This window comes from Thunnus albacares, chromosome 9 (assembly GCF_914725855.1).
Source record: "Thunnus albacares chromosome 9, fThuAlb1.1, whole genome shotgun sequence".
Taxonomy (NCBI): Eukaryota; Metazoa; Chordata; class Actinopteri; order Scombriformes; family Scombridae; genus Thunnus; species Thunnus albacares.
The window spans coordinates 12,521,455-12,546,406 of NC_058114.1; the positions used below are offsets into that span (position 1 = coordinate 12,521,455).

General features: G+C 37.5%; 2 protein-coding genes across 8 annotated transcripts in view; one reads left to right on the forward strand and one right to left on the reverse strand.

Annotated features, from left to right (window-relative positions):
* Positions 1-4,470, forward strand: part of rabgap1l (RAB GTPase activating protein 1-like) — a 129,021-nt gene extending 124,551 nt beyond the window's left edge. For 2 of the 3 annotated variants that reach the window (XM_044361350.1, XM_044361351.1), the window contains one exon: positions 1,155-4,470. In XM_044361350.1, coding sequence (XP_044217285.1) covers positions 1,155-1,310 — 156 coding nt within the window. In that variant the 3' untranslated portion in view covers positions 1,311-4,470. The remainder of the gene's footprint in view (positions 1-1,154) is intronic. The other variant, XR_006404876.1, reaches the window with a different exon arrangement.
* An 86-nt stretch (positions 4,471-4,556) lies between these two features.
* LOC122988761 (interferon-induced protein 44-like) lies at positions 4,557-23,384 on the reverse strand. Of its 5 annotated transcripts, none has more exons than XM_044361361.1 (8): positions 21,126-21,215; positions 10,398-10,944; positions 9,844-9,892; positions 8,824-9,019; positions 8,551-8,703; positions 6,888-7,059; positions 5,656-5,756; positions 4,557-5,314 (listed from the first exon to the last, which is right to left on the reverse strand). In XM_044361361.1, exons 2-8 carry the CDS (start codon positions 10,867-10,869, stop codon positions 5,120-5,122), a joined length of 1,338 nt encoding a protein of 445 aa, XP_044217296.1. In that variant the 5' UTR covers positions 10,870-10,944; positions 21,126-21,215; the 3' UTR covers positions 4,557-5,119. The 5 variants fall into 5 exon arrangements, with proteins under 5 accessions (XP_044217296.1, XP_044217295.1, XP_044217297.1 ...); XM_044361360.1 differs by lacking the exon at positions 21,126-21,215 and adding an exon at positions 12,310-12,425; XM_044361362.1 differs by lacking the exon at positions 21,126-21,215 and adding an exon at positions 11,270-11,371.
* Positions 23,385-24,952: the final 1,568 nt, after the last annotated feature.

The following is a 24,952-nucleotide window of genomic DNA, read 5'->3' on the forward strand; positions in this document are numbered from 1 at the left end:
CCATCAGATGCAGGGCAATATACCAAATCAGTAGGAGTAATAGAAAGTATGTAAAAAGTGAATAAAACTTTAAGAATGATCCACAGTATGGTGGTTTCACAAGAAAATAATAGTTGATGATCATAAGTGATAAGACAATAGAAGTAGATGAGTTACTTTGTTGCCTTATGCTCAAAAATGTGTTTTTTTTTTATTATTACTTCACTCGGATGTTTGGGCTTCACTGTGCAGAATGATGTATGTGCAGAGTTTGAAACTAAAAGGCTGTTTTCACATTCATCTGCTGAAAGGGAAAAAGTTTCTCTGCACTCATTGTAAATCTGAGTATAAGAAGAGCATGATTTGTGACATCACAACTAGTGTGGAGCCAATCGTGGTCTAGTATGCAACTTACACAAGCGTGATGTGGAAACAGTGCACAAAACACTGAGAATGGACTTTACAGTGATGTATGATCTTGTATATGGCGTTTGGAATTAAAAATATTTGCATATTCATAGATTCTGGATATCTCTAAACTTTTAAGAATCTTCAACTGGGTTAATTGTAATTTCTTTTGTGGAAAATCCATCAAACATCAGATCAGACTCAAATAATTATTCCAGACAGGGTATCTTTAAGTCTTAGACATGCCTGAGTGGTCTTTTTTCAGTGTGCTCATGACTGAATGACAGTGGGAAAAAGGACATCAAGCACAATATAATATCAAATTATAACATATCAAAATACAATATTAAATCAAGGCTGCAACTAAAGATTATTTTCATTATTGATTAATGACTTTTTCCAGATTAATTATTTAGAAAATAGAAGAAAATAGTGAAAACACCCACCAAAAGTTCCCAGTGCAACATGATGCCCTGAAATTGCTTGTTTTGTCCAACCAACAGTCCAAAACCCAAAGTTATTCAGTTAACACTATTATAAAACAGAAAAAGTAATAAATCTTCACTTAAGAGAAGCTTGAACATGCAAATATTTGGAACTTTTCCTTGATAAATGACCTAAACAATTAAGCAATTATCAAGACACAGAGCAGTGTTTTTGATGGACTTACAAGAAAAAAACATTACCTGTCCAGGTTTGACTCACAGTGCTTTCCTCCTCCCTGCTCCTCCTGCTGACTCCTCTCTGCTCCTCTTGTCACTCTGCAGGAGCTCGAGCATCAGCGGGGAGTCCTGATGAACGAGATCCAGGCGGCCAAGAACTCTTGGTTCAGCAAGACTTTGGGATCCCTGAAGAGCTCTGCCTCCTCTTCCACTAGCTCTACGTCCCAGACCCCCTCGTCTCCAAAGGAAGGTCCTGCCTAGAGTACTCACCCTGCCCGTCTCTTTCCCCCTGCAGGACGCACACTAGAGCTGAGGAACAAAAGTTGAAGAAGCAAGCAGTGGAGAAATGCAGTATTCCTTTTCCTGCCTCTGGCAAAGTGGAGCTTACTGGCTTTCTGGACTGTGAAAAGCTGAAAAAATGAGGGAACAAACTGGACCGTTGGACCGTTCGAGTGAACTAGAAAGTGTCTATTGACCTTCTGTGCTTCACAGGTGATGAGAAAGGTGAGGGTGACGCATCAGTGAGGCTGGAAGTTAATTTAAAGTTCATTGGTCGTTGCTGACATTGTTTTGTTGAGTTCCATCTCTAAAAACTCATGAAAAGAAAGCTGATTTAACACACAATGTTATCCTGTATGTAAGTCAATAATTTAGCTCCACCTTGTGGCCAGACATTGCTACTGCAGAGTTAGTCATTTTTTTCTGGGTAAAGTAAGTAGCTGAGAATTAAACCTGCATTCAGTCTCACAACTGGGATAATATTTTCAATGATGGTGATACAGCCACATCATAGTGGTGTTATAAGTTTACTGCTTAAAAATATAGTGATATAGCTCAGCAAAGCCACAGCACTCTGAAAAGGAATACTGCATTGAATCTTAAATCAGAACAACACAAAAGTTGTATTTCTTTATAGTAATATAACGTAAACAATGTTGTCATATAAATATGTATAACTAATTATTGATTTTTTTAATAATCTTGTACAGTTCTTTAAGAGAAGAAAAAAAACAAGGAAAAAGTTCTTTGTTAAATTTTTTTTCTACTGTTCGGAATTTGAATGTCATCTCTCTAGATGTTGACGTAAGCACAGTGTGTGATCGACCTGGTCGAGTCCAAACGCTGAAGAGCCAAAAAGTGACAACCTGCAGAATTCTTAATGTAGGTAAAGGCCCTACTTATTTAAGCTGTGTCATATTCCTCTAAATTTCACTAATTTGATTTTTTTTAATTCTCAATTCCAGTAATGCCTGTAAGTATTTAACTGGCATTTCTATTTTACGTTTTATGTCACTGGATAGAGATTGTGTAATGTTTGGTTAGCTGTGATCACGACAGAAATGGGCTCTCCATTCCCGTTCTGTGTCGGTTCCGTCCTTTTATACTTTTAATGATTCAGTTTAATTCATAGTCAAAACAACATTCACAGTTAGTGTAACAGAATGCCACACATCTTCTGAAGTCTCCAGTTTTACAAAAATACACAGTTGCAGATTGACCCTGGTTACATATTTTTAGTTTTGAAAATGTGTTAAATCTGCCCCTTTTTATGCTCTTTATATGTTTTAAGTTTGCACTAGCAGTGCAGGTTCCTCTCTGGTGTCTGCACTGCACACAGTCAGCATAGTTTCAGACATCAGGGCTTGTGTTCTTCTACATTTTCTGCTGTTCATTCTTTTCAAGATTTAAAAGCTGCAACCACAGAGTCAGATAACATTGTCAACATGGATAAACTGAGTGTATCATTCTGCATTATGTTATACTTTGCATCTTGTTAATCATCTGACTTTCTACACCTCTTTATACTGTTAGTCATCCAAAGCTCACTGTAGATACCAGTCAGCACATTGACGCAGGCTATTTTATCTTAATACTACAGTGAAGGCTTTAAAGTATCTATTGTGTAGCACAATTTATCTCTAAATAAGCGCCTAGCATAAAGTTTATCAGATTGAGTTGCAATATTTCATCAGTGTTGCCAAATAGTCATCAGGCCATTTGCACAGCTGTGCCAACACCTTCTTTGCCCTTCATCATGTTAAAAGAATTCACTCTTTTGTTATCAATTTAACCTTAAGAGGATGACAACATACTGTGGATATCAACATTTCATTTTCAGCTCTGTTGCTCAGTGCTAACATTTTAGTATAAACTATATTGAATGATAGCAGCCAACTAGGTAAATCTGGCAGTTTTCACTAGGAAATAAGTCACTAACGTTTGGCAAGTTGCCATATCACTTTTAGTTGAATGAGATTACTTTGTTTTTTTAGGAAGGAAGGCTGTGAGTAAAATGAACAGCAGAAAATAGCTAAAAAGATCAACCAACCACCATGAGCTACTGATTTGTAAAGAAAAGGAAAAATTAATAACACTTCATATGTATGAGCTGCAGTATAGGTGCCAACAGGCCTGCTTTACTGACACTGGAATCAGCCTTTGGACTCTGACCAAGCCCATGTGTAATTGTTTGCGTGTGTGTTTGAATGTATGTATGTGTGTGTGTTCTGCACTGTAACTCAAGTGGTTGAAGTTGAAATGGTTTCTTCTTCACGTGGCTGCCTTTTCTGTTGATGACTGAAGCCGTTGACTGTTTGAAATGTCAGAGAGCGTCAGCTGTGCCATAACAGCCTCCCTGGTCCTGACAGGCCGACCTCCCCTCTGCTCCGTCCACAGTGGTCTTCCTTTGTGCTCCCAATGACCTGAACCAACCTCACCAACAACCATGTCATCTGATCTTAAACAAAGATCTGCTGAATACCATTTTCAGCAGTGCCCTTCACACATTTCAACCAAGAGCTTCCCAGTACAACCACCATCTTCTGCTGGTGGCCACTGAGCAGCTCGACAGGAGGAAATAAACCATTAACATGTAAAGGGAGTAAAAAGAAGCTGACGGACTGAATAACTTTGAATTCCAGGTGTGTTTAGCGTTTCCAGGACATTCCTTCTTCACTATCGTGCATCATTCTTGTCGGTCACATCTGTGACAGTTACGAAGTCGTACAACCAGTGTCATGTAAACTGTGGCCAAGCTGGAGAGAGCTCCTTGTCTTTTATGTGCACTAACACAACATTGATATTTTAAACACTATTTCAAGATGTGTGTTTGTTTAAAAGTTATCCCGAGGACAGAGCATAATTATTTTTTAACTGATGATTATTGTTGCGGAGAGGACAGCTGCCAATTTATAATCCACTCTAATTCACACTTAATTTCAATGATGCAAAAGCAGGCGGCGAGTCAGATTAGATGTGTGATGTGTGTTGTGTAGTTAACAGTTTGCTGTAATATCACAGTCCTGCTACACAAAAGAGGGCCTGCTCCTCAACTGGTCCGACTCAAAACTGTTTGCTGTACAGTAACTGTACTGTAACTGTCTGACCTGCATTAATAAATTTCAGTTTTTCTGTTCATTTATGCACTTTGAGCTTTTATTGAATAACTGGAGACTAAGGGATTTTGTAGGGTCTTAATCAAGTGTCCAAATTCTCCACGACATCCAGTCTGGCTGGCAAGAGCTTTTATTGTCATTGACTTGACTCCAAACACAAGCTGAATGTAAATAACATGCAACATAACATACATTTGATGATAACAAACAACTGAATAACTGGAAAGCTGTTTTTCTGGCAGCAAAAAGACAAAAACTAAAGAAAATGAATTATTACAACAAAATTTTATGAAAAAGAACACAGCTGGAATGACTTAAAAACCAAAATGTCATGAATGGTTTGGTAGCAGTGGACTATGTACAGACTAAATACTGTGTTTTCTTAGTCTTGAAACTATCGGTACAGTGATGTTTCTTCCAAGACTTTACTCAGGATGCACAACATTTTGTAGCCGTTTTTGCTACAGAATCAGAAAGAAAATTTAGTATTTTGCAGCTGAATGACACAATCAAAATGAGGATCAGCTCAGCCAGTAACTGGAGGTGCAGTGCAGTCACAGGACACGCCAAAAGATCTACATCTCTCAGAATTCAGAGGAACACTTGGGAAACTTCCAGGCGGAGGTGAAACTAGTTCCTAAATTCTGGGATTCACTGCTCACCCTGTACACATACTTATTCTTTGGTTTCAATGTTGCTGAATTTGTCACTGATCTCATCAAAGTAATTATCAGCGAAGCGAAGCATCTGGATGATGGCGCTGAGCAGCAGGATGTCGGTGTTTGTGTCCAACTCCAACTCTTCACTGTAGTTCTTCACAGGAACAATACAGGACAAAGGCACACCGAGCTGAGCACTTGCTTCCTGCATCTGCATCACAAAGCACAAAAGATTTAAAATATTTTTTCTTAGGACCTCAGAGAATTGTACTAATTGTGGAAGTGTTGAAAAAGAGTATTAGTACTTTGGTTATGGCCACCCATTACAAGTCAAATAAAACACATGATCATAATAAATAATAGATAATAAAAATTGAATATATTGGTTTGATAAACTACCATCCCATCCATACTCAAGTAGATTTGGATATTTCTGAACTCAAACGAAGGGAAATCAAATTTTGAAAGACATTCACTGGCTTTTCAGCTTATATCTTTCCATGAAAGCAAAAACTAAGACAAAAAATATTTTTTTCTGTATAAAATCCTTACCATTTCCTTAATGTAGCCACTCTGATAAACGTTTCTCACATCCTTCATCACCAAAGGGCAGGCTTCATCTACTTTAGTGAGCAGGACCAGCTGAGGAATCCCTGAAAACACCAAAGAAGAAGAAATGCTGTAGATTTTTAGGTATCAGGCAGTCAAAATATTGAGGTAGCACTTCTAAAATACTTTTGACTATTGATTTACTGAGCTAACTTTTCTTTAAACATTAGCTTTTCAAGAGAAAACTAAAATCACTCACTTATTTACTCATTAATTTCCCCCTGTAATCAATAGTTTACTCTAAAATGAGCTGTGACACTACATCGTCACTGACGGGTATAGTGTCACAACAAATTTTTGCATCCATAAAATAAACAGCATTGCATAATGGGGATACAGAACATATAAGTTGTTAAAAAATGGTCTGCTACATTTTCTGCATTAGATTATTTTCTACTGAAATGTATACTTCTCATACACATAACCATAAGTTAAGCTGCCAACAAAATAGTACAATATTTTGACCATGTACCTGAATTAATCAAATAATAACACATGATGTGTTTTAAACCTCACCTTCCAAAAACAAAAAGTCTAAACCGAGTCTAAATAAAAGCTGTGTTACTATTAAAAAGTCTGGGTGGAAGTCAATAGTGAAAATAAAGTAAGATGAACTGGAGGTTGCACAAGGTGCCAGGCTTCAATACCACATCATGAGGTGAAAATTACACCCGTGCAACATCAGTCAAGCTTTATCCTGCACTGCACAACTGGTTTGGTGAAGACTGATGAAAAGTTATATTGTTATTATTGAATGAGTATTGAACTTAAACCAAAAGTATACCTTGTGTTTTTAGCCTATTTGTTTACATTGTGTCACATCTACGTCATCAAAGATCATGCTGCTTTGGCAACTAGCAGTTCCTGTTTGTACTGCATAGACAGCAATCACCTGGATTTAAGTTAACACTGAAGAAAATGAATCTGATGATTGGCCTACAGAATGTCACAAAGTAGTATACTTTTTAAAATTGAATAAAGAAATAATCCATTTAAAGATATTAGATAAAGACCTGAATTTCATTAGTTACCTCTATGGGGCCCTTTGTGGCTCAGTCGCTCTATATGCATATTGTACTATGTTGAGATTTTGAAAACAGACACTTTTATTGATATTTTCCAAGAGTGTGCATACATGTCATCAGTAAAATGAAGCAGGACTTGATTTCACTGACCCATTAAGTTGACCTTTCTGCGAATAGCATCCAGTTTTTCCTGCAGCTTTGTGGGCATGATAGAAATCTTGCAGGCATCCATGACGTAAGCCACACAGTGGATCTTGTCCTTGAGACCTGGAGACTTTCGATAGCTGCTGGCCTCCGATTGCAGAGGAGCAGAGGGGTTGAACTGAGTGATACAGTTGGAGGGAAAGACAAGGACAGTTTGAGTTAACTACGACTGAGTCAATGGTTCATACAATCAATATCCTGCTGAATGTAATAATAACAATACTACTACTAATGATAATAATAATAATAATAATACCTTTATTTGAATAACATTTTTCATACAAAAAAATGCAGCTCCAAGTGCCTTACAGAAAAATAAATTGCATGCAACAAGTGCTGCACATCAAAAAAAGGACAAATGAAAAATGAACATTAAGACATGTAAATGTACATAATATTACTAAACATAAGATAAAATAAAGTGAAAATACAATGTGTACTTAAATGGTGGGAATTTGAGACTTAATAAGAGAAAGTATTTCGCCATGTGTACACAATCTTTAAATCAGCATCTAGGTCTCTGAAGCCATAAGCATAACAGAACCTCCCGTTTCCCAACGGACACAGACTCACCACCAATCTTGATTACATGAAATAAACCTCTATCAGCTTACCCCAGAACATCTTCCCACAGGTTTAACCTCATTTTGGGTCTTATCTGTGTCGGGCGCTACCCGAAGCTGCCCCAGAAAAAAAACACCCATAGTGGTGTGTGTTTTTTAACCCCCACAGCACCACTCTCTTTTTTTCTCAAACCTACCAACCACTGACCTCAGCACCCATGTAACACAAGACAGAAAATAAACCCACTTGATAATAATAATAAAATAAGATTAAATAAAGTGAAACTAGAATACATAGAATGCATAACATAAGATGGAAGATAACACCCACTGACATATAAAATATAATACATATTGAATAATAATAGCAATAAATTAAAATAAAAATAAAGTTAAAACATAGAATACATAGAATGTATAAAATCAAGTAAAATAAACATTTTAAAAGAAGTGCAGTAGTGCTTAGGTGCGAAGCTGACCGAGCGAAAAGATAGTTAAAGACTAAAGTGAAGAGTTTTTAGTTTTCTTTTAAAAATATTTGTGAGCTGGCTTCCCTGATATCTATCCGTAGTGTATTCTATAGTTTTGGGGCTTCACTGACAAAAACTGCATCCCCGATTTTCTTTTGGCTGTTGCTGGGAATCTCCAATAAACCAGCAACAGATGATCTCAGTGTGCTTGAAGGCAAATAATTAACAAGGGAGTTAGCAATGTAGCTTGGTCCTAGCCCATTAAGGGCTTTGTATATAAGGAGGAGGACCTTAAAGTCCGTTCTAAATGTTACAGGAAGTCAGTGCAGAGCAGCTAAAACTGGACTAATGTTGGTCTCTCCTCTTGGTTCTGGTTAATAGCTGAGCTGCAAAGTTTTGAATAAGCTGAAGTCTCACAGTGTTTTTCTTTGGGAGGCCAGTAAAAAGTCCATTACAGTAATCAAGTCGGCTTCAGATGAAGGCATGAATCAGTTTTTCAGCATCTTTTTGATTTATAAACTGTCGTACTTTGGCTATGTTTCTAAGTTGGAAAAATGATGTAAGAAAAAGCTGTACCTGATAACGGTCAGGCAGGTGACCTTTGAGGATACTGCTGATATCATCTATATCAAGCCCTGCTCCTGTGCTTTCCTCCAATCCCATGGTGTCACACAGGATGATTGGCAGAGGTTTTCCTTCTCGTCCCGATTTCACAGAGTAGGTACGAAACTGTCGGGTACAAGGTGATGAGTAACAGACCATAGAATGGGTACTGGGCAGGATTTCCATTTTGAAATTAATCACCGCAAACAGAAATCACTAAGTCATTAATAAATGTAAAGAACTAACCTGTGTGGTGAGGCTGGTGGTAGAAGAGCCAGCGATGGCCTGACTGGTCACGTGGCCTCTGAATACAGAGTTAATAGAATTGAAGAAACTGGACTTTCCAGCTCCAACTGCTCCTATTAACAAGACCTGAACCTGGGACACAGAGCTGACCATGGGTTTGTAGCTCCTGATATTGTCCATCAGCTCCTTTCTCTTCCTGTTGAAACATTAAAAGATAAAGAACTTTTTCCTTTGAAAAGGTTTTTAGTTGATTTTGGGTTGGTTGTGATAGAGATTTTTTGGGCATAACCAGTTGACCTCCATCATGGTAGCAGTCATGGTTACAAATTTATGACAGTTTCTGAAGAATTGTACATTGAAAACAGTAAAACCGGTAAACACGGCTAAGTCCATCATTTCTCTTCTCTCTATCTCTCTATATAAAGCAAGGAATCTCTGTCTGTCTGTATGCAAGTTTGTCCTTCGCATATCTTGAGAACCATTCATCCGATCTACTTCATACCTGGCAGGCCTGACAGCACCACTCTGCCATTGTAACCCACATTGTGGTCGGAGGTGGGATTACATCCGCAGTGTTAATGCAGGCACATTTTGAACAGGCACTACAGTTCATCCAATCAACTTCAGCTCAGCTAAAAATTGTAGTCTCCAGATATTCTGCGTGTGAGGCGTTTAGGGAGCATCAGTAAATTGTAGCGTCTACTGATAGTCTGCATGAGAGGCATTTAGGGGACAGGCACTGCTCTCTCTAGGTACTGAAAAAATCGGCCTGTTCGAAACAGGCACATTTTGAACAGGCACTGCATTAGTAATCTTAAACAGCTGGTAGACTATGTCCAGTCAAGCATAGCAGCATTGCAGATCATGGCATGTGGAAAACATTCATTATTACATCCAAATCATTAACTCACTTAACTATTTTTTCAATCATCAATTTCTGTCATTCTGTATATGATATAATACACTGCACTAAGCATAGTAATAGCATTATGTGCAGGATGGTGGCTGTATCCAGCTTACCCAGATTCCCAGACTATCGTCCTCCACGGCTTCTCAAGTTCAGTTCTTTCTGTTGAAGAGAAAAAACTTTTAGAAAACAATTTGACAAAAATATTACCAAACTTTTTTTTCTTTAAACAATACTACCAAAAAGTAGCAGTGATGATGGACAGTAAAGGCAGTTTTGCACAATGACATTATTTAAAGATACTGGGGGGGCGTTTTGTGGGGTTTTTTTCAGTCATGGGGAGGTTCCAAAAATATATAATAACTAAGATGGGAGGGGCCTTTCTTTTTTTATAAAATCAAATATAAAATTCAGCCCCCTTCCCCGCTCCGATAACTACTGTGGTCTCCCTAAGACACATTAGTTATTTGTTAGCTAGTTTATTTGGTTTAATCTTGAAAAATGATTTGAACAATGAACAAGAGTGGACAATAATATGATGGAATTAAATAGCGGTGGACTATAGGTAGTCGGGATGCTCGGATCATGACACATCATAAAATATATCATAGACCTTGTATGTATTTCCCACAGCAAGGCATCAAGTAGTTATTTAAAGTTAACTCACCCTCAACTTCATAGACTTCACACTCAGTCAGCTTGAGGTCGTTGCCATGCATGTCTGCAGCATTGAAGTTGTAGTAAGTTCCTGGATTGCTATAAACTACTGCTTGATTTCCATTGACAAGAACCAGTGCTTCTCCAAAATATGGACCAGAGTTACCAATCATTTTTACTGCATATCTTGGATCGGTGACTGGATATTTGTGGAGCTTTTCTCCACTGAAGGTGAAGAGAAAGGCCTGGTCATCATGCACAAACTGTCCAGACTGACAGAAAGGTTGTTTGGTGTAGCCTCCAAACACATAACCAGAGGTATTATAGCCCACAGACACTGTGGGACAGCGGTTGTCACATCGTTGGTGGAAGGCTGCCCCGGTGAAACCATGGATGCTGGCCTTGTACAACAGCTGTAGCTTCACATTTCCCAGCTGTGAGCAGATCGTTTTCTGCTGGTTTCTGGTTAGCATGGAGTTCATAGTGGATGGTTGGTCTGCAGAAGTTTCTAAAGGATGCTGAATGAACCTGATGCTGATGTTTTCTCACTTCAATGTCTAAATACAAAAAAAGACAAACAAAAAAAACCACAAATGCATTAAAATTGCAGGATATTTATCCTAACTTACTGTAGCTTGGTTAATCCGCCAGGATAAACTACATTTATCATACAGGTTGTAACTTATCATCAAAGTTCAATTTGTTTGTAAAATCATTGAAATGAGAGTGCTCTCATTCTAATCAACTAACGCTGATTACAGAACATAAGAGATGAATACCATTTACATAAAACCACTGATAACATCATAAAACTTCATTCCACAATAAAAATGGTTAAAAAAAAGAGGTGCAAATTAAATAAAGTTAAAATTAGAGTTTTACATGTTCTTTTCATGCATATTTCTGGGCTGGAACTGAGTGGATCAAAAGAAACATGAAATGTTTTATATTCCTGTAATGTTGTGATTGATAAAATGTGATAACACAATGAAAGCATCAATTAGTTCACTAGCTGCTGTCTTCAAATGTACTGTAGCCTATCTGGCCACTTTATTAGGAACACCTGTGCAGTCTAATGCAATCCAGTACAACAATGGTGAAAGGTGTTCCTAATATTTTGTCCACTCTTTACATACATGAGGGGGGCAAAAATATTACGAATAGAATTTATGGCAGAGTTGATTGCATTAGATTGCACAAGTGTTCCCAGTGAAGTGACTGGTGAGTGTGTAATTCAAAAGGTAACAGACAAATATGTTTCACTGTATCCAAGTTTAAAGCCCAGTGTAGAAATTGTTGTTTAACACATGGGAGGAATTAACATTCCTACTCTTAATTCGGTTTGTCCAACCTTGAAAAACACAATGTATAAAATAAAACTAATTAAATGTACTTTCTGATTTCTTATTTTCAACTCTTCATTTAGTTCTTGAAACATGCAAAAGTCAATTTTCTTTTGATCATTTTTCATCAAAACATTTTTAGATACCTTGGCAAATTCAGACTGAAACTATAATCAGATTTCTTCTCAGACCGACAACAAATAGTCTGTCACAGCTCAGTACATGTTAAAGCACAACACTTAACTTTCTATTTCCTCACATGGACAAACAAATGGTCAGCCACACCTACATATTGCTGCGGCAAGGATACCGAGTCCAAACGTTTTCTCCCCACATCACAAGCAATTCAACATCATCACACTGGTGTCCAGTTTTTTAAAGAATCAGTTTTAAAACTGTATTATTGTTAATCCAGAGAGTGCTTTTGTTTGTTTTTAACGTATTAATCATTACAACCAATTGTCCAGCACAGTTTTAATGTTGAATGTCACATCAGCGCCACATACCATCGATCATAAAAATCAAAGCGTTCATAAAAATTTGGCAAAATAAGCAACCCTCATATATTTTCAGCCTTACCTCCCCTTCTCGACAGTGGAGTTGAGAGGTCTCTTAAATTGAATCCATGTTTCCCTCACTTGCGTCTTTTCCTTGCGTCTTAGTCCCTCCCACCGTGGATGCAAGGAGAGACGCAAGGAAACCAAGCGAGGAGAGTGGAAACGAGGAAATTTGTTTTAAGAGACATGAGACGTTCTCTCCTCCGAAACATCATGTGAAGCGATGTCCGTTTCTGATGACGGCGACAGCTGATCACAGCTGGATCCGTTGTCAGTCGGCTTTAACAGCTGTAGAAATCATTTCTACTCGCGGAATGCGTTTATACTATTTATTGTATTTTTTGATAACCCTGATAGTGAATTCATCATTCAATAACCCAGAATATGATCATTTCTTCTGAACACTGGAAAATATGTATTTGGCTAAATGTTTCAGGGAAAATGGAAATTATGTAACTCATATCAAACCCGACGCCCAGGAATTTTCAGCCTCACATGTGACTGAATGGAAATGACGATAAATGATGTAAAATATAAATGTGTTTAACTGTTATTATGGATAAAATTAAAGTCAGGAAGAGTCTGTCTGTCAGAAAGAAATAGTTTAATGGAGGAAATAAAAGATCATGAAAAGAAAAATCTTTCTAATACATGAAGAAAGTTGTTAATGGTTCTTTTGTTGATCAGGTCGACAATTAACAGATTTTTAACTATATGATGAATATATAAATACACATTAAACTTGGGAATGATACACTTAAATTTAATCTGTAATCTGTCTCCACTTCGGTATGAAACTGTAGTGATGTATCAGATCAGTCAGATCAAGTGCAGCGTCCAATCAATAACTGATATCCAATAAGGGGGCGTGTCGGCCGTTTAAAGACTTCCGTGAAGGCTGCTCTCATGTTTCCTCGCTCCTCGCTCCTCCGAGCAAAATAAGAGACTTGGGACGCTCGTCAAAATGCGCATCAGGAACAACTTCCAGTTCAGGCGAGGAGCGAGGAGCCATAAAATAAGAGACTTGAGACGTACCCACGATGCTTCCTTTAGACACGTGTTCAGGTTAAACAGGGTGCTGCCTGGTAGGCTAGTCACGCACCAGCTGACAGAAATGAAACTGAAAGTGTTTGTCTCTGATGTAAAAATCAGTTTAAAGGACAAGTTCACAATATTACCAAGTCGGTCTTAAAACAACAGTCAGGGGACCAAATGAACATAGAAAAATGTTTTTCTTATTGTAATCATTCTTCCTGTTCATGATGGCCATTAGAAGATCTCTTCATAATGCCCTTACAATGTAAATGATGGTGGCCAAAATCCACAAGCCTCCTTCTGTAAAAAAATGTATTTAAAAATATATCTGAAGATAATATTAAGCTTCAGTTCAAATGAGTCAAATCAAGTTGATATCTTTCAACAGTACAGTAGTTTTAGAGTTCCTCTTTTTGTTACTATACTTGTTACTAAACAGGTAAACACTGTTTGAGAAAAACACAAAGAATTTGATGCTAAAAAGACTAAATGTAGCAGATATCTATTTCATATGACTAACTCAGACTGCTGAAGCATTTTCATTTTAATGCATTTTTGTTTGTGATCATCACATACCAGTAAACCAGTTGTAAATGTTTTTATCTTCTGTCAAATCAGTTCAAACAACACAACTTTTGTTAGTGTTATCTATCTTATCATCCATTGATTATTATTGTCTTTTGCATTTTTTATTGTGAAAATTTTCTGTTATTTTAATTTAATTTAATTTATTTTTTCTGTATTTTTGCAAGCAGGAATATGTTGGTTACCATATTACTGATACTGTGTACTGAAAACCAAATAAATAAATTGGTAAAAAAAAATAAATAATTAAATAAAATATATTTTTGCACAAAGTGACTGTGTGGACACACTGTGGATTTTGGCCCCCATCACTACCATTGAAAGCACATTTAAAAAGGATCATATAATGATCAGTATGAACAGGAGGAATGACTACAGCGAGGAAAACCTCTTTCAGTGTTCACATGGGCACCTGACTGTTGTTTTAAGACAGACTTGAAAAATTGTAAACCTATCATTTAACTCCTTTTCATTTAAAACAAATTTGACCTCCTTACTATATAACTCAGGTGTTTAGCACAACTAATTGGCACACAGTGGGCTTCAGGCATTCTTATCCTGAATCTATATGAGGCGAGTTCACTTGCTTTTCCTCAACCTCTTCTGGTTTTCCTGAGAGAAATGAGTGAGTTTCTTACTAAACTTTCCTGAAATGACAACCAACTTCAGTACCACTAAGTTTATTACACAGAACCATCTAAGAACTTGTCCATGGAAACTGTTTGGAAAAGGGCAGGCACTTTAAAAAAAAAAAAATCTTGGCAGGTGATTGGATCAACCGTCTGTCTATCTCTGTATTACCTTGCGAGGCAACTAGATTTGCAGCACTGACTGGATTCTCACGTGGTCTGGTGATCTCATGAATCCAGATGCCTTGCAAAATAAACTAATCACTGTGTCATTGTTGGCCCTACTCTATCAAATAGCTGAAAATTGTGGGAAAAGTCAATGATAATAAAAAGAAAACCTATGTCAAAACTTTAGTTTGCACAATTATGACTGTAGATATGTGCCCCAGTCCTCTGGCTAATACACCCCTCTCATGGCAGACATCTTGACTTGTCGAAGCAGGAAAAGCACAGTTGTAAATATTAACATCAACGATGGCTCCATTCCACTTATTGTCCCATTAAGCCATGTCAGTGGATGAGCATGCCTAATACCATAGACTGTATGCAGCCATCATTAATGGCATTAATTCAACCTGTTGCTAATTAATTCCTGCTTTGACAAGTCAAAAATTTGCAAATCTATCTGTCTATCTATCTATCTGTCTATCTATCTATCTATCTATCTATCTGTCTGTCTGTCTGTCTGTCTGTCTGTCTGTCTGTCTGTCTGTCTGTCTGTCTATCTATCTATCTGTATATCTGTCTGTCTATCTGTCTATCTGTCTATCTATCTATCTGTCTGTCTATCTGTCTGTCTGTCTATCTGTCTATCTGTCTGTCTATCTGTCTATCTGTCTATCTATCTATCTGTCTATCTGTCTATCTGTCTATCTATCTATCTGTCTATCTATCTGTCTATCTGTCTATCTGTCTATCTATCTATCTATCTGTCTATCTGTCTATCTGTCTATCTATCTGTATATCTATCTATCTATCTATCTATCTGTCTATATACTTTTCTTTCTATATATATTTTTTCAATCAACCTATTAAACATTCATTTTTTCTTTTCTTTTCTTTTCTTTTTTAATTTAGGTTTGCCTTTTCTACTACGATTACTATATCATGATTTCTATATCATGAGCTGTTAAATGGGAATAGCATGTATGAAAACTTTGAAAAAATAAAGTTTTAAAAAAAATAATTCAAACCTAGGCAAAAGATGAGTCTGATGAAGAGCGTCAGTTCCTACAGACCGAGCTGTGAGGAGGCAGAAAATGGCAAAAAGTATCCATTCTTGGAATTCAGTTTATTTATTTATTGCACTGTAAGCTGTTGAAAAACTTGTGTTCAATAGACTCAAAACTTATAATTTAACTTTGGCAGAACAACTTAATTTCTCTCTGTTAAGAATGCTGTAAACCTGTAATTAAATAATCAATTAATTAATATATATTTTTATCTGTTTGTGAATTATAACCAAATGTTTGGTTATAAAAATGACAATAAGTATTTAATCTTGGAGTTCAGTTTATTTATTTATTGTTTTTGCATTGTAAGCTATTTTGGTGTCTGTCTGAGCAGGAGTACCTTCTTCCCTGTTAGGCTTGGCAGCGGGTTCCCTGTGGGATTCATAGGGTCTATATTAGACGGCAGCGAAGGTGGGTAGAGCTCTTAGCTCGGGAGCATCTCTTTGGCTGTGAGAAGGTCACCTGCTTCCTGGTTTCTTCACACCACTGGTTTGGTGTGTGTAATTACTCCCCACCACTTACTGCACAAAGACTAGGGATGAGTTAGTTAGCCAGCTTCAACTGTTAGCATCATTATAGGTGTAAGGCTCTTGTTCTCCTGTTGCCCCGGGTTTGGTTTTCTCATATGTCAAGGTTTGTAGAGAATTGTTTGGGTGTTTGGTTGTGAGGATGGCTTCCCTTGTAGATAGTTTCATTCAGCATCCTTTACAGTCTTTGCTGGAGCATTGCACAAAAGATCATCTTCTAAAGTCAGCAGTATTGTAAGTGTATGAACTTGTGCCGGATGCATACCGCCACTCATTTTCAATCTAGGAAAAAGCTTGAAAATCAGACCTACAATGAATTTACCCATGATTTGATTTCCTATTTTAACTGCTGGGGCACAGCATCTAAAGTTGACACATTTGAGGATCTCTGCAACTGGGTTATCCTGGAACAACTTAAACTCTGTGCCAGAGCATGTAACTACATTTATTAATGAACATAAAGTAAAAACTCTCAGGGAGGCATTGGCGCTTGTTTGGGCTCTGCAGCATTTCAACATCTGTATTGGCTCTGGAGTATCTTCGTTGTTAGTTTTCACTGACCATAATCACCTTACATTTTCCGAAGTTCCTGCAAAATCCTAACCAGAGACTGATGAGGTGGTCATTGTTCCTGCAGCCATACAATTTAGACATTTGACATATTAATGGTGCTGAAAATGTAATTGCAGATGTGCTGTCTCGTGCACCAATGAACCCTTAATTTCATGCTGCTGATTGTTTCTCATTTCCATGCTCTCCTCTAATCATCTTTCTGTCCTTCATCCCTTTAAATTGCTCCTGTGGTACCAAGGATGCTAGGTTGGTGGGGACGGAGGGATGCACTGGAGGATGCAGCCCGGAAGGAGAGCAGTACTGATAGTGGATTATGGGTAATGCATTAACTACGACAAATTGGTAATCTTAAAGTGTTGGTGTTAATGTTTATGATGTGTAGTATGAGGTTCTTAGTAGAACTCCCTTCTTATGGAGGGGGGTGTCATGACCCCTCCTTTCTGCCTGCAGTGGTTCAACTGGCCACTTCCTGCAGGAGCTGGCAGTCATGGAGGGTCGTTAAGGTAATGCAATGACACCTGGGTAGACCTCAGCCAAAGCTATGGCTGTGGTCGAAAAAGTCGAAAAGTACATCCTATCGTCTTTTCGTAACCACTTTTCATTGACCTTGATGAAAAACATCACAAGGTCACAGAAAAATGTGAAGGAAAATTCATAAGGACTTAGGAAAAGACAACTATGGTGCTAAGAGAATCCGACTGCACTACGTAATTATGCAATGGTGGATGTTATTGATGTAGGTGTGCCGTGGTGAAACTACAATGTTCCAAAGATGGACTACAAAAATTGCATCTTAGATACTTCGCCCTGTGTGTTCATACCATATTGTGTTATGCAGGCTATATAAACGGCGGTGAAAAATATGACTTCATTGCCAAGGTCAGAATTGTATTAAAAAAAGGAATATAGGCTACCAGTCACAAACTGAAAAGAAATTGTCATATTGAGAATGCTAATGTTGTATGAAAATAAATGTATGCATGATAGGCATGCTACTGTAAATGTTATCATTCTTAAGTTTCAGACATGTTGAAAAAACATTGTCCCTTTTCCTTGAAAGACAGACTTCCGTGTTTATATTATTTATTAATTATTTATTACTATCCTGATAGTGAATTCATTATTTAATAACCTGGAATATGGTCAGGATGTCTTTTTAAATTTAAATTGTCACATTGAGAATGCTTGCTCACGCTCACTCTCCTGAATCCCAATTATTGTATGAAAGTAAATAAAGGATAGTCAACTGTACCCTATGCTAAAGGCAGTCAGGGAGGGTTGTTAAGGTAAAGGGGATGACACCTGGGTAGACACTGAAGCACTGGAGCACCTTTCCTTAGCATTTAGAGAATTCGACCAGCTCTTATCATGGTCACCTAGATACTTTCATTGTTAGGAACCTTCTAAGCAAGAAAGACTATTCAACCATAGCCTATAACTACCAGCCTGGTCTCATTGGGTACATCCCAAGTCTCTTAAATTACATCCACTCCCTCACTTCATTGTGTCTTTTCCTTGCATCTTAGTCCCTCCAACTGAGGATGCACGGAGAGAAGCAAGGAAACCATGCAAGGAGAGAAGACACAAGGAAATGTGTTTTAAGAGAAATAAGACGTCCTTTCCTCTAAAGTGTCATGTGAAGCGACATCTGTTTCTGATGACAGCTGCAGCTGATCACAGCTGGATCAGCTGTCAGTCATCTTTGACAGCTGTAGTGACTTCTGATGGAGTTTGTGTCTGCATACATGTGCACTGTGCTGACACTAATAAAGGCTCAAAGATATCATTGCCAGAATGCATTTATATTATTTTTTAAATTATTTATTCATATTCTGATAGTGAATTAATTATTTAATAACCCAGAATATGGTCAGGGTGTATTTTTTGGGCTAAATGTTTCAGGAAAAAGGGAAATTATGTAACTCATATCTAACCTGTTGCTCAGGACTATTCAGCCTCACATGACTGAATGGAAATGACAAAAAATTATGTATAATATAAATGCAATACATATACACATACATATAATTTGACAACATCTAATGTAACAACAAAACTATATGAAAGAGTACATGAGAAGAAGAGGGCAAATGCAGATGAGCACTAATAAACTTAACTGTGACTGCAGTCTCAATCACATGAAACAAAGAACAAAAAGATGAAGACTTATAGTTTAATATAATGCAGTAAAGAATACATTTGCATACTTATATCATCATAAATGTCTGATGTGTTGGCTGGTCAAACTTAACTTGTAATGAAATGTCCCACTAAAAGCCAACAAACTAATAAAAGTATTTTTCATTTTTAAAAGTATAAATGATATGAAATAAATCACAATCACATTTCAGACTGATCATGTAAAAACTTTATCATGTAATAATTTTCTATTAATATAAAACGTTTGCTACACAATCAAAAAGAAAATTTAATATTTTGCAGCTGAGTGTCACAATCAAAATGAGGATCATATCAGCCAGAAACTGGAGGTGCAGTGCAGTTGCAGGACACGTTAAAATAACTACATCTCCCAGCATTGCAAGGGACAGTTGGGAAATCTCCAGGAGGAGGCGCACCAAGTTCCTGGAGAATTCTGGGATTCACTGCTCACCCTGTTAACACCATGGATGTATTATAAGAACGGTTAACAGTGAACTAGCACTAGACAGGATCACATGCATGGATCATTTTGAGGGACATTTCATCCCAGTTGCTCAGGTTATTGTGTCTGCTGCACACATACTTATTCTTTGGTTTCAATGTTGCTGAATTTGTCACTGATGTCATCAAAGTAATTATCAGCAAAGCGAAGCATCTGGATGATGGCACTGAGCAGCAGGATGTCAGTGTTTGTGTCCAACTCCAACTCTTCACTGTAGTTCTTCACGGGAACAATACAGTACAAAGGCAAACTAAGCTGAGCACTTGCTTCCTGCATCTGTATCACAAAGCACAAAAGAGAATTGTGCCAACAGTTGAAAAAGAATATTAGTACTTAGACTGATTATGGTTACCCATTACAAGCCAATTAAAACACATGACTAATAAATATTGAATATATTGGTTTGTTAACCAGCCATTCCACTCATGTACCAGTGCTCAAACACTGCCTGCTGAGGAAAAACAGGAGAGAAAAAACCTGTTTGAAAAAAATAAAGTTGGAATAAACTATTCACTAGACTTATGTAATTTATGTTTTGCCACTCATCCAAGACACTGAGCCATTAAGGTCTAATTTACCATGTGACTCCATGGTGTGAAAGACTTTCAGAGATTAAAATGAGGTCACTCAGATTTGTATTAAGAGTGTCTTCAACCCTACACAGTCAAGTAGATTTGAATCTATCTGAACCTAAACTAAGGGACATGAATTTTTGAGAGACGCTGACCAGCTTTTCAGCTTATATCTTTCCATTAAGGCAAAAACTAAGAAAAAAACACTACAATAAATCTCCTAGAATTTTTTTCTGTATAAAATCCTTACCATTTTCTTAATGTAGGCACTCTTATAAACCTTGCTCACATCCTCCATCACCAAAGGGCAGGCTTCATCTACTTTAGTGAGCAGGACCAGCTGAGGAATCCCTGGAAACATAAGAGAAGAAAAAAATTGTCTCTCTATTAAAAGGTCTGGGTGGAAGTCAATAGTGAAAATAGACTAGGACATAGTGGAGGTTGTGCATGTGATGGTAGACGTTCCAGATGAATATAAAGTTAGTTTGAAGTGTCAGTGAAAAAAAAAAAAAATAGAAAGCTATTTACCAAAACTTTGGCAAACTCCCCTCTTCTATTTGAATGCACATTTGATGATCCCTAACTTCAGCTGGTCAGTTGCCTGTCTATTGTCAACTTGCACAAGGTGCCAGGCTTCAATATCACATCATGAGGTTTAAATAACACCACAAAACATCATTCAAGCTTTAGCCTGCACTGCACAACTAGTTGGGTGAGGACTGATGAAAAGTTATATTTTTATTATTGAATGTATGAGTATTGAACTTAAATCCAAAGTATACCTTGTGTTTTTAGCCTATTTGTTTACATTGTGGCACATCTACGTCATCAAAGTCGTGCTGCTGTAAGGCATGAAATCACCTGGATTAGTGTTAATACTGAGGAAAATGAATCTGGTGACTGGCCTACAGAATGTCACAAAGTATGTATGTCTTTTTAGAATAGATATTTAAAGATATTAGATAAAGACCAGAAATTCAGTAGTTACCCCTTGTGTGTATATCAGGACTCAATTTTACTGACCCATTAAGTTGACCTTTCTGTGGATAGCGTCCAGCTTTTCCTGCAGCTTTGTGGGCATGATGGAAATCTTGCAGGCATCCATGATGTAAGCCACACAGTGGATCTTGTCCTTGAGGCCTGGAGACATTCGATAGCCACTGGCCTCCGATTGCAGAGGAGCAGAGGGGTTGAACTGAGTGATACAGTTGGAGGGAAAGACGAGGACAGTTTGAGTTAACTACATTGGTTCAAACATTCACTATCCTGCTGAATGTATACAAAGCTGTACCTGATAACAGTCAGCCAGATGACCTTTGAGGATACTGCTGATATCATCTATATCAAGCCCCGCCTTTGTGCTTTCCTCCAATCCCATGGTGTCACACAAGATGATTGGCAGAGGTTTTCCTTCTCTTCCCGCTTTCAAAGAGTAGGTACGAAACTGTACAGGGTGATGAGTAACAGACCATAGAATGGGGACTGGGCAGGATTTCCATTTTGAAATCAATCTACGCAAACAGAAATCATTTAGTCATTGATAAATGTAAAGAACTGACCTGTGTGGTGAGGCTGGTGGTAGAGGAGCCAGAGATGGCCTGACTGGTGACGTGGCCTCTGAATACAGAGTTGACAGAATTGAAGAAACTGGACTTTCCAGCGCCAACTGCTCCTATGAGCAAGACCTGAACCTGAGACACAGAGCTGACCACTGGTTTGTAGCTCCTAATACTGTCCATCAGCTCCTTCCTCTTCCTGTAAAAACAGTAGAGGATGAAAAACTTTTTCCTTTGGTGAAAAGATTGTTAGTTGATTTTGGGCTGTGAGTTGTGACAGAGATTTTTTGATCATAGCTAGTTGACTTCCATGATGGTAGCAGGTTAATTTGTGACAGTTTGTGAAGTTGTTTACTACTTGTTGTTTACTGTTAAAAACAGTAAAGCACAGTAAACATGGCAAACATTATGTTGTATAGACATGGAGTTCATCATAATTTGAAATAGATAAATCAAGCACAGCAGCATTGAATATCATGGCATGTGGAACACACTCACTTTACTATTTTTTCAATCATCAATTTGTGTCATACTGTATATAGTATAGTACACTGCACTACAGTAAAGCATATTAAATGCATTATGTGCAGGATGGTGGCTGTATCCAGCTTACTCAGATTCCCAGACTATCGTCCTCCAAGGCCTCTCAAGTTCAGTGCTTTCTGTTGAAGAGAAATTAAAACCTTATAAAACAATGATCTTACTTGGTTTGATAAAAAAATAAAAATTAGACAACTTTTTTTCTTTGTGATGGGATTACATGACACATTAACAAAACTTGGTATCATTAATATTATACACCATATTTTACCTAAAAGTAGCAGTGATGATTGACAGTAAAGGCAGTTTACAATTACATTATTTTGAGATACTTTTTTTCAGTCATGGGGAGCATGGGGGCATTAATAAGTAATAAGCATGGCATAAAATGTAAAATTCAGCCCTCCTTCCCACTTCGATAACTACTGTGCTCTCCCTAACACATATTAGTTATTTGTTAGCTTGTTTATTTGGTTTAGTCTTAAAAAATGATTTGAACAATGAACAAGAGTGGACAATAATATGATGGAATTAAATACCGGTGGTGCTCAGATCATGATACATTATGAAATATATCATAGACCTTGTATGTATTTCCCACAGCAAGGCATCAAATACGGTTATTTAAAGTTAACTCACCCTCAACTTGATAGACTTCACACTCAGTCAGCTTGAGGTCATTGCCATGCATGTCTGCAGCATTGAAGTTGTAGTGATTTCCTGGCTTGCTATGAACTACTGCTTGATTTCCATTGACAAGAACCAATGCTTCGCCAAAATATGGACCAGAGTTATTCATCATTTTTACTGCATTTCCAGGGGTGGTGACTGGATATTTATTGAGCTTTTCTCCTTTGAAGGTGAAGAGAAAGGCCTGGTCATCATGCACAAACTGTCCAGACTGACAGAAAGGTTGTTTGGTGTAGCCTCCAAACACATAACCAGAGGCATTATAGCCCACAGACACTGTGGGACAGCGGTTGTCACATCGTTGATGGAAGGCTGGCCCGTTGAAACCATGGATGCTGGCCTTGTACAGCAGCTGTAGCTTCACATTTCCCAGCTGTGAGCAGATCGTTTTCTGCTGGTTCTTGGTTAGCTTGGAGTTCATAGTGGATGGTTGGTCTGCAGAAGTTTCTAAAGGATGCTGAATGAACCTGATGCTGATGTTTTCTCACTTCAATGTCTAAATACAAAAAAAGACAAACCAAAAAAAACACAAATGCATTAAAATTGCAGGATATTTATCCTAACTTAATGTAGCTTGGTTAATCCCCCAGGATAAACTATGCATCATACGGGTTGTAACTAATCATCAAAGTTCAATTTGTTTGTAAAATCATTGAAATGAGAGTGCTCTCATTCTAATCAACTAACACTGATTACAGAACATAAGAGATGAATACCATTTACAAAAAACCACTGATAACATCATAAAACTCCATCCCACAATAAAAATGTTTAAAAAAAAGAGGTGCAAATTAAATAAAGTTAAAATTAGAGTTTACATGTTCTTTTCATGCATATTTCTGGGCTGGAACTGAGTGGATCAAAAGAAACATGAAATGTTTTATATTCCTGTAATGTTGTGATTGATAAAATGTGATAACACAATGAAAGCATCAATTAGTTCACTAGCTGCTGTTTTCAAATGTACTGTAGCCTATCTGGCCACTTTATTAGGAACACCTGTGCAGTCTAATGCAATCCAGTACAACAATGGTGAATGGTGTTCCTAATATTTTGTCCACTCTTTACATACATGAGGGGGGCAAAATATTACAAACACTGAAACTGAAAATGTATAAGCTTTGTATAAGTAGAATTTATGGCAGAGTTGATTGCATTAGATTGCATAGGTGTTCCTAATGAAGTGACTGGTGAGTGTATAATTCAAAAGGTAACAGACAAATATGTTTCACTGTATCCAAGTTTAAAGCCCAGTGTAGAAATTGTTGTTTAAGACAAGGGAGGAACTAACATTCCTACTCTTAATTCAGTTTGTCCAATCTTGAAAAACACAATGTATGAAATAAAACTAATTAAATGTAATTTCTGATTTCTTATTTTCAACTCTCCATTTATTTCTTGAAACATACAAAAGTCCATATTCTTTTGATCATTTTTCATCAAAACATTTTTAGATACCTTGGCTTAACTTTCCATTTCCTCACATGCCACACCTACAAATTGCCACAGCAAGGATACAAAGACCAAATGTTTTTTCCTCACTTCGCAAGCAATTTAACATCATCGCACTGATGTCCAGTTTTTTAAAGAATCAATTTTAAAACTGTATTATTTTTAATCCAGGGAGCGTTTTTGTTTGGGTTTCTTGTTTGTTTGTTTTTAACGTATTAAGCATTACAACCAATTATCCATCACAGTTTAAATGTTGAATGTCACATCAGTGCCACATACCATCGTTCATAAAAATCAAAGCGTTCAAAAAAGTTTGGCAAAATTAAAGCTGCAAGCAGCATTGAACGGGCCCACGTGCCTTTGCGCACGTCGGGCCACGGCGCAGTTGAAGGGTTTCTGTCATGGGCATGCAGATGTCTTCAGACCCGGGCTTTTTTCAGACAGTGCAAGAAGGAGATAAACATCACTTCCTTTGTCCACTATCTTACCTGCTGCTGGGGCTGCTTTGCTGCAATTTCATAGGGGGCGCTATTCAGCCAGTTTGATTGCACTTCTATGTGGCGTATGTTTAAATGTAGATTGTTACGAGTACTTTCTGGACAAAGACGTGTA

Excerpts from the sequence above, each read along its gene's own strand:
- LOC122988761 (XM_044361363.1), bottom strand. The coding sequence starts at position 23,309 with ATGAACTCCAAGCTAACCAAGAACCAGCAGAAAACGATCTGCTCACAG. Across the intron at positions 9,893-22,837 it reads TGAAGTCTATCAAGTTGAGG|AAAGAACTGAACTTGAGAAG; the intron begins GTGAGTTAACTT and ends TCTCTTCAACAG. Across the intron at positions 9,020-9,843 it reads ACGATAGTCTGGGAATCTGG|GAAGAGAAAGGAGCTGATGG; the intron begins GTAAGCTGGATA and ends ATGTTTCAACAG.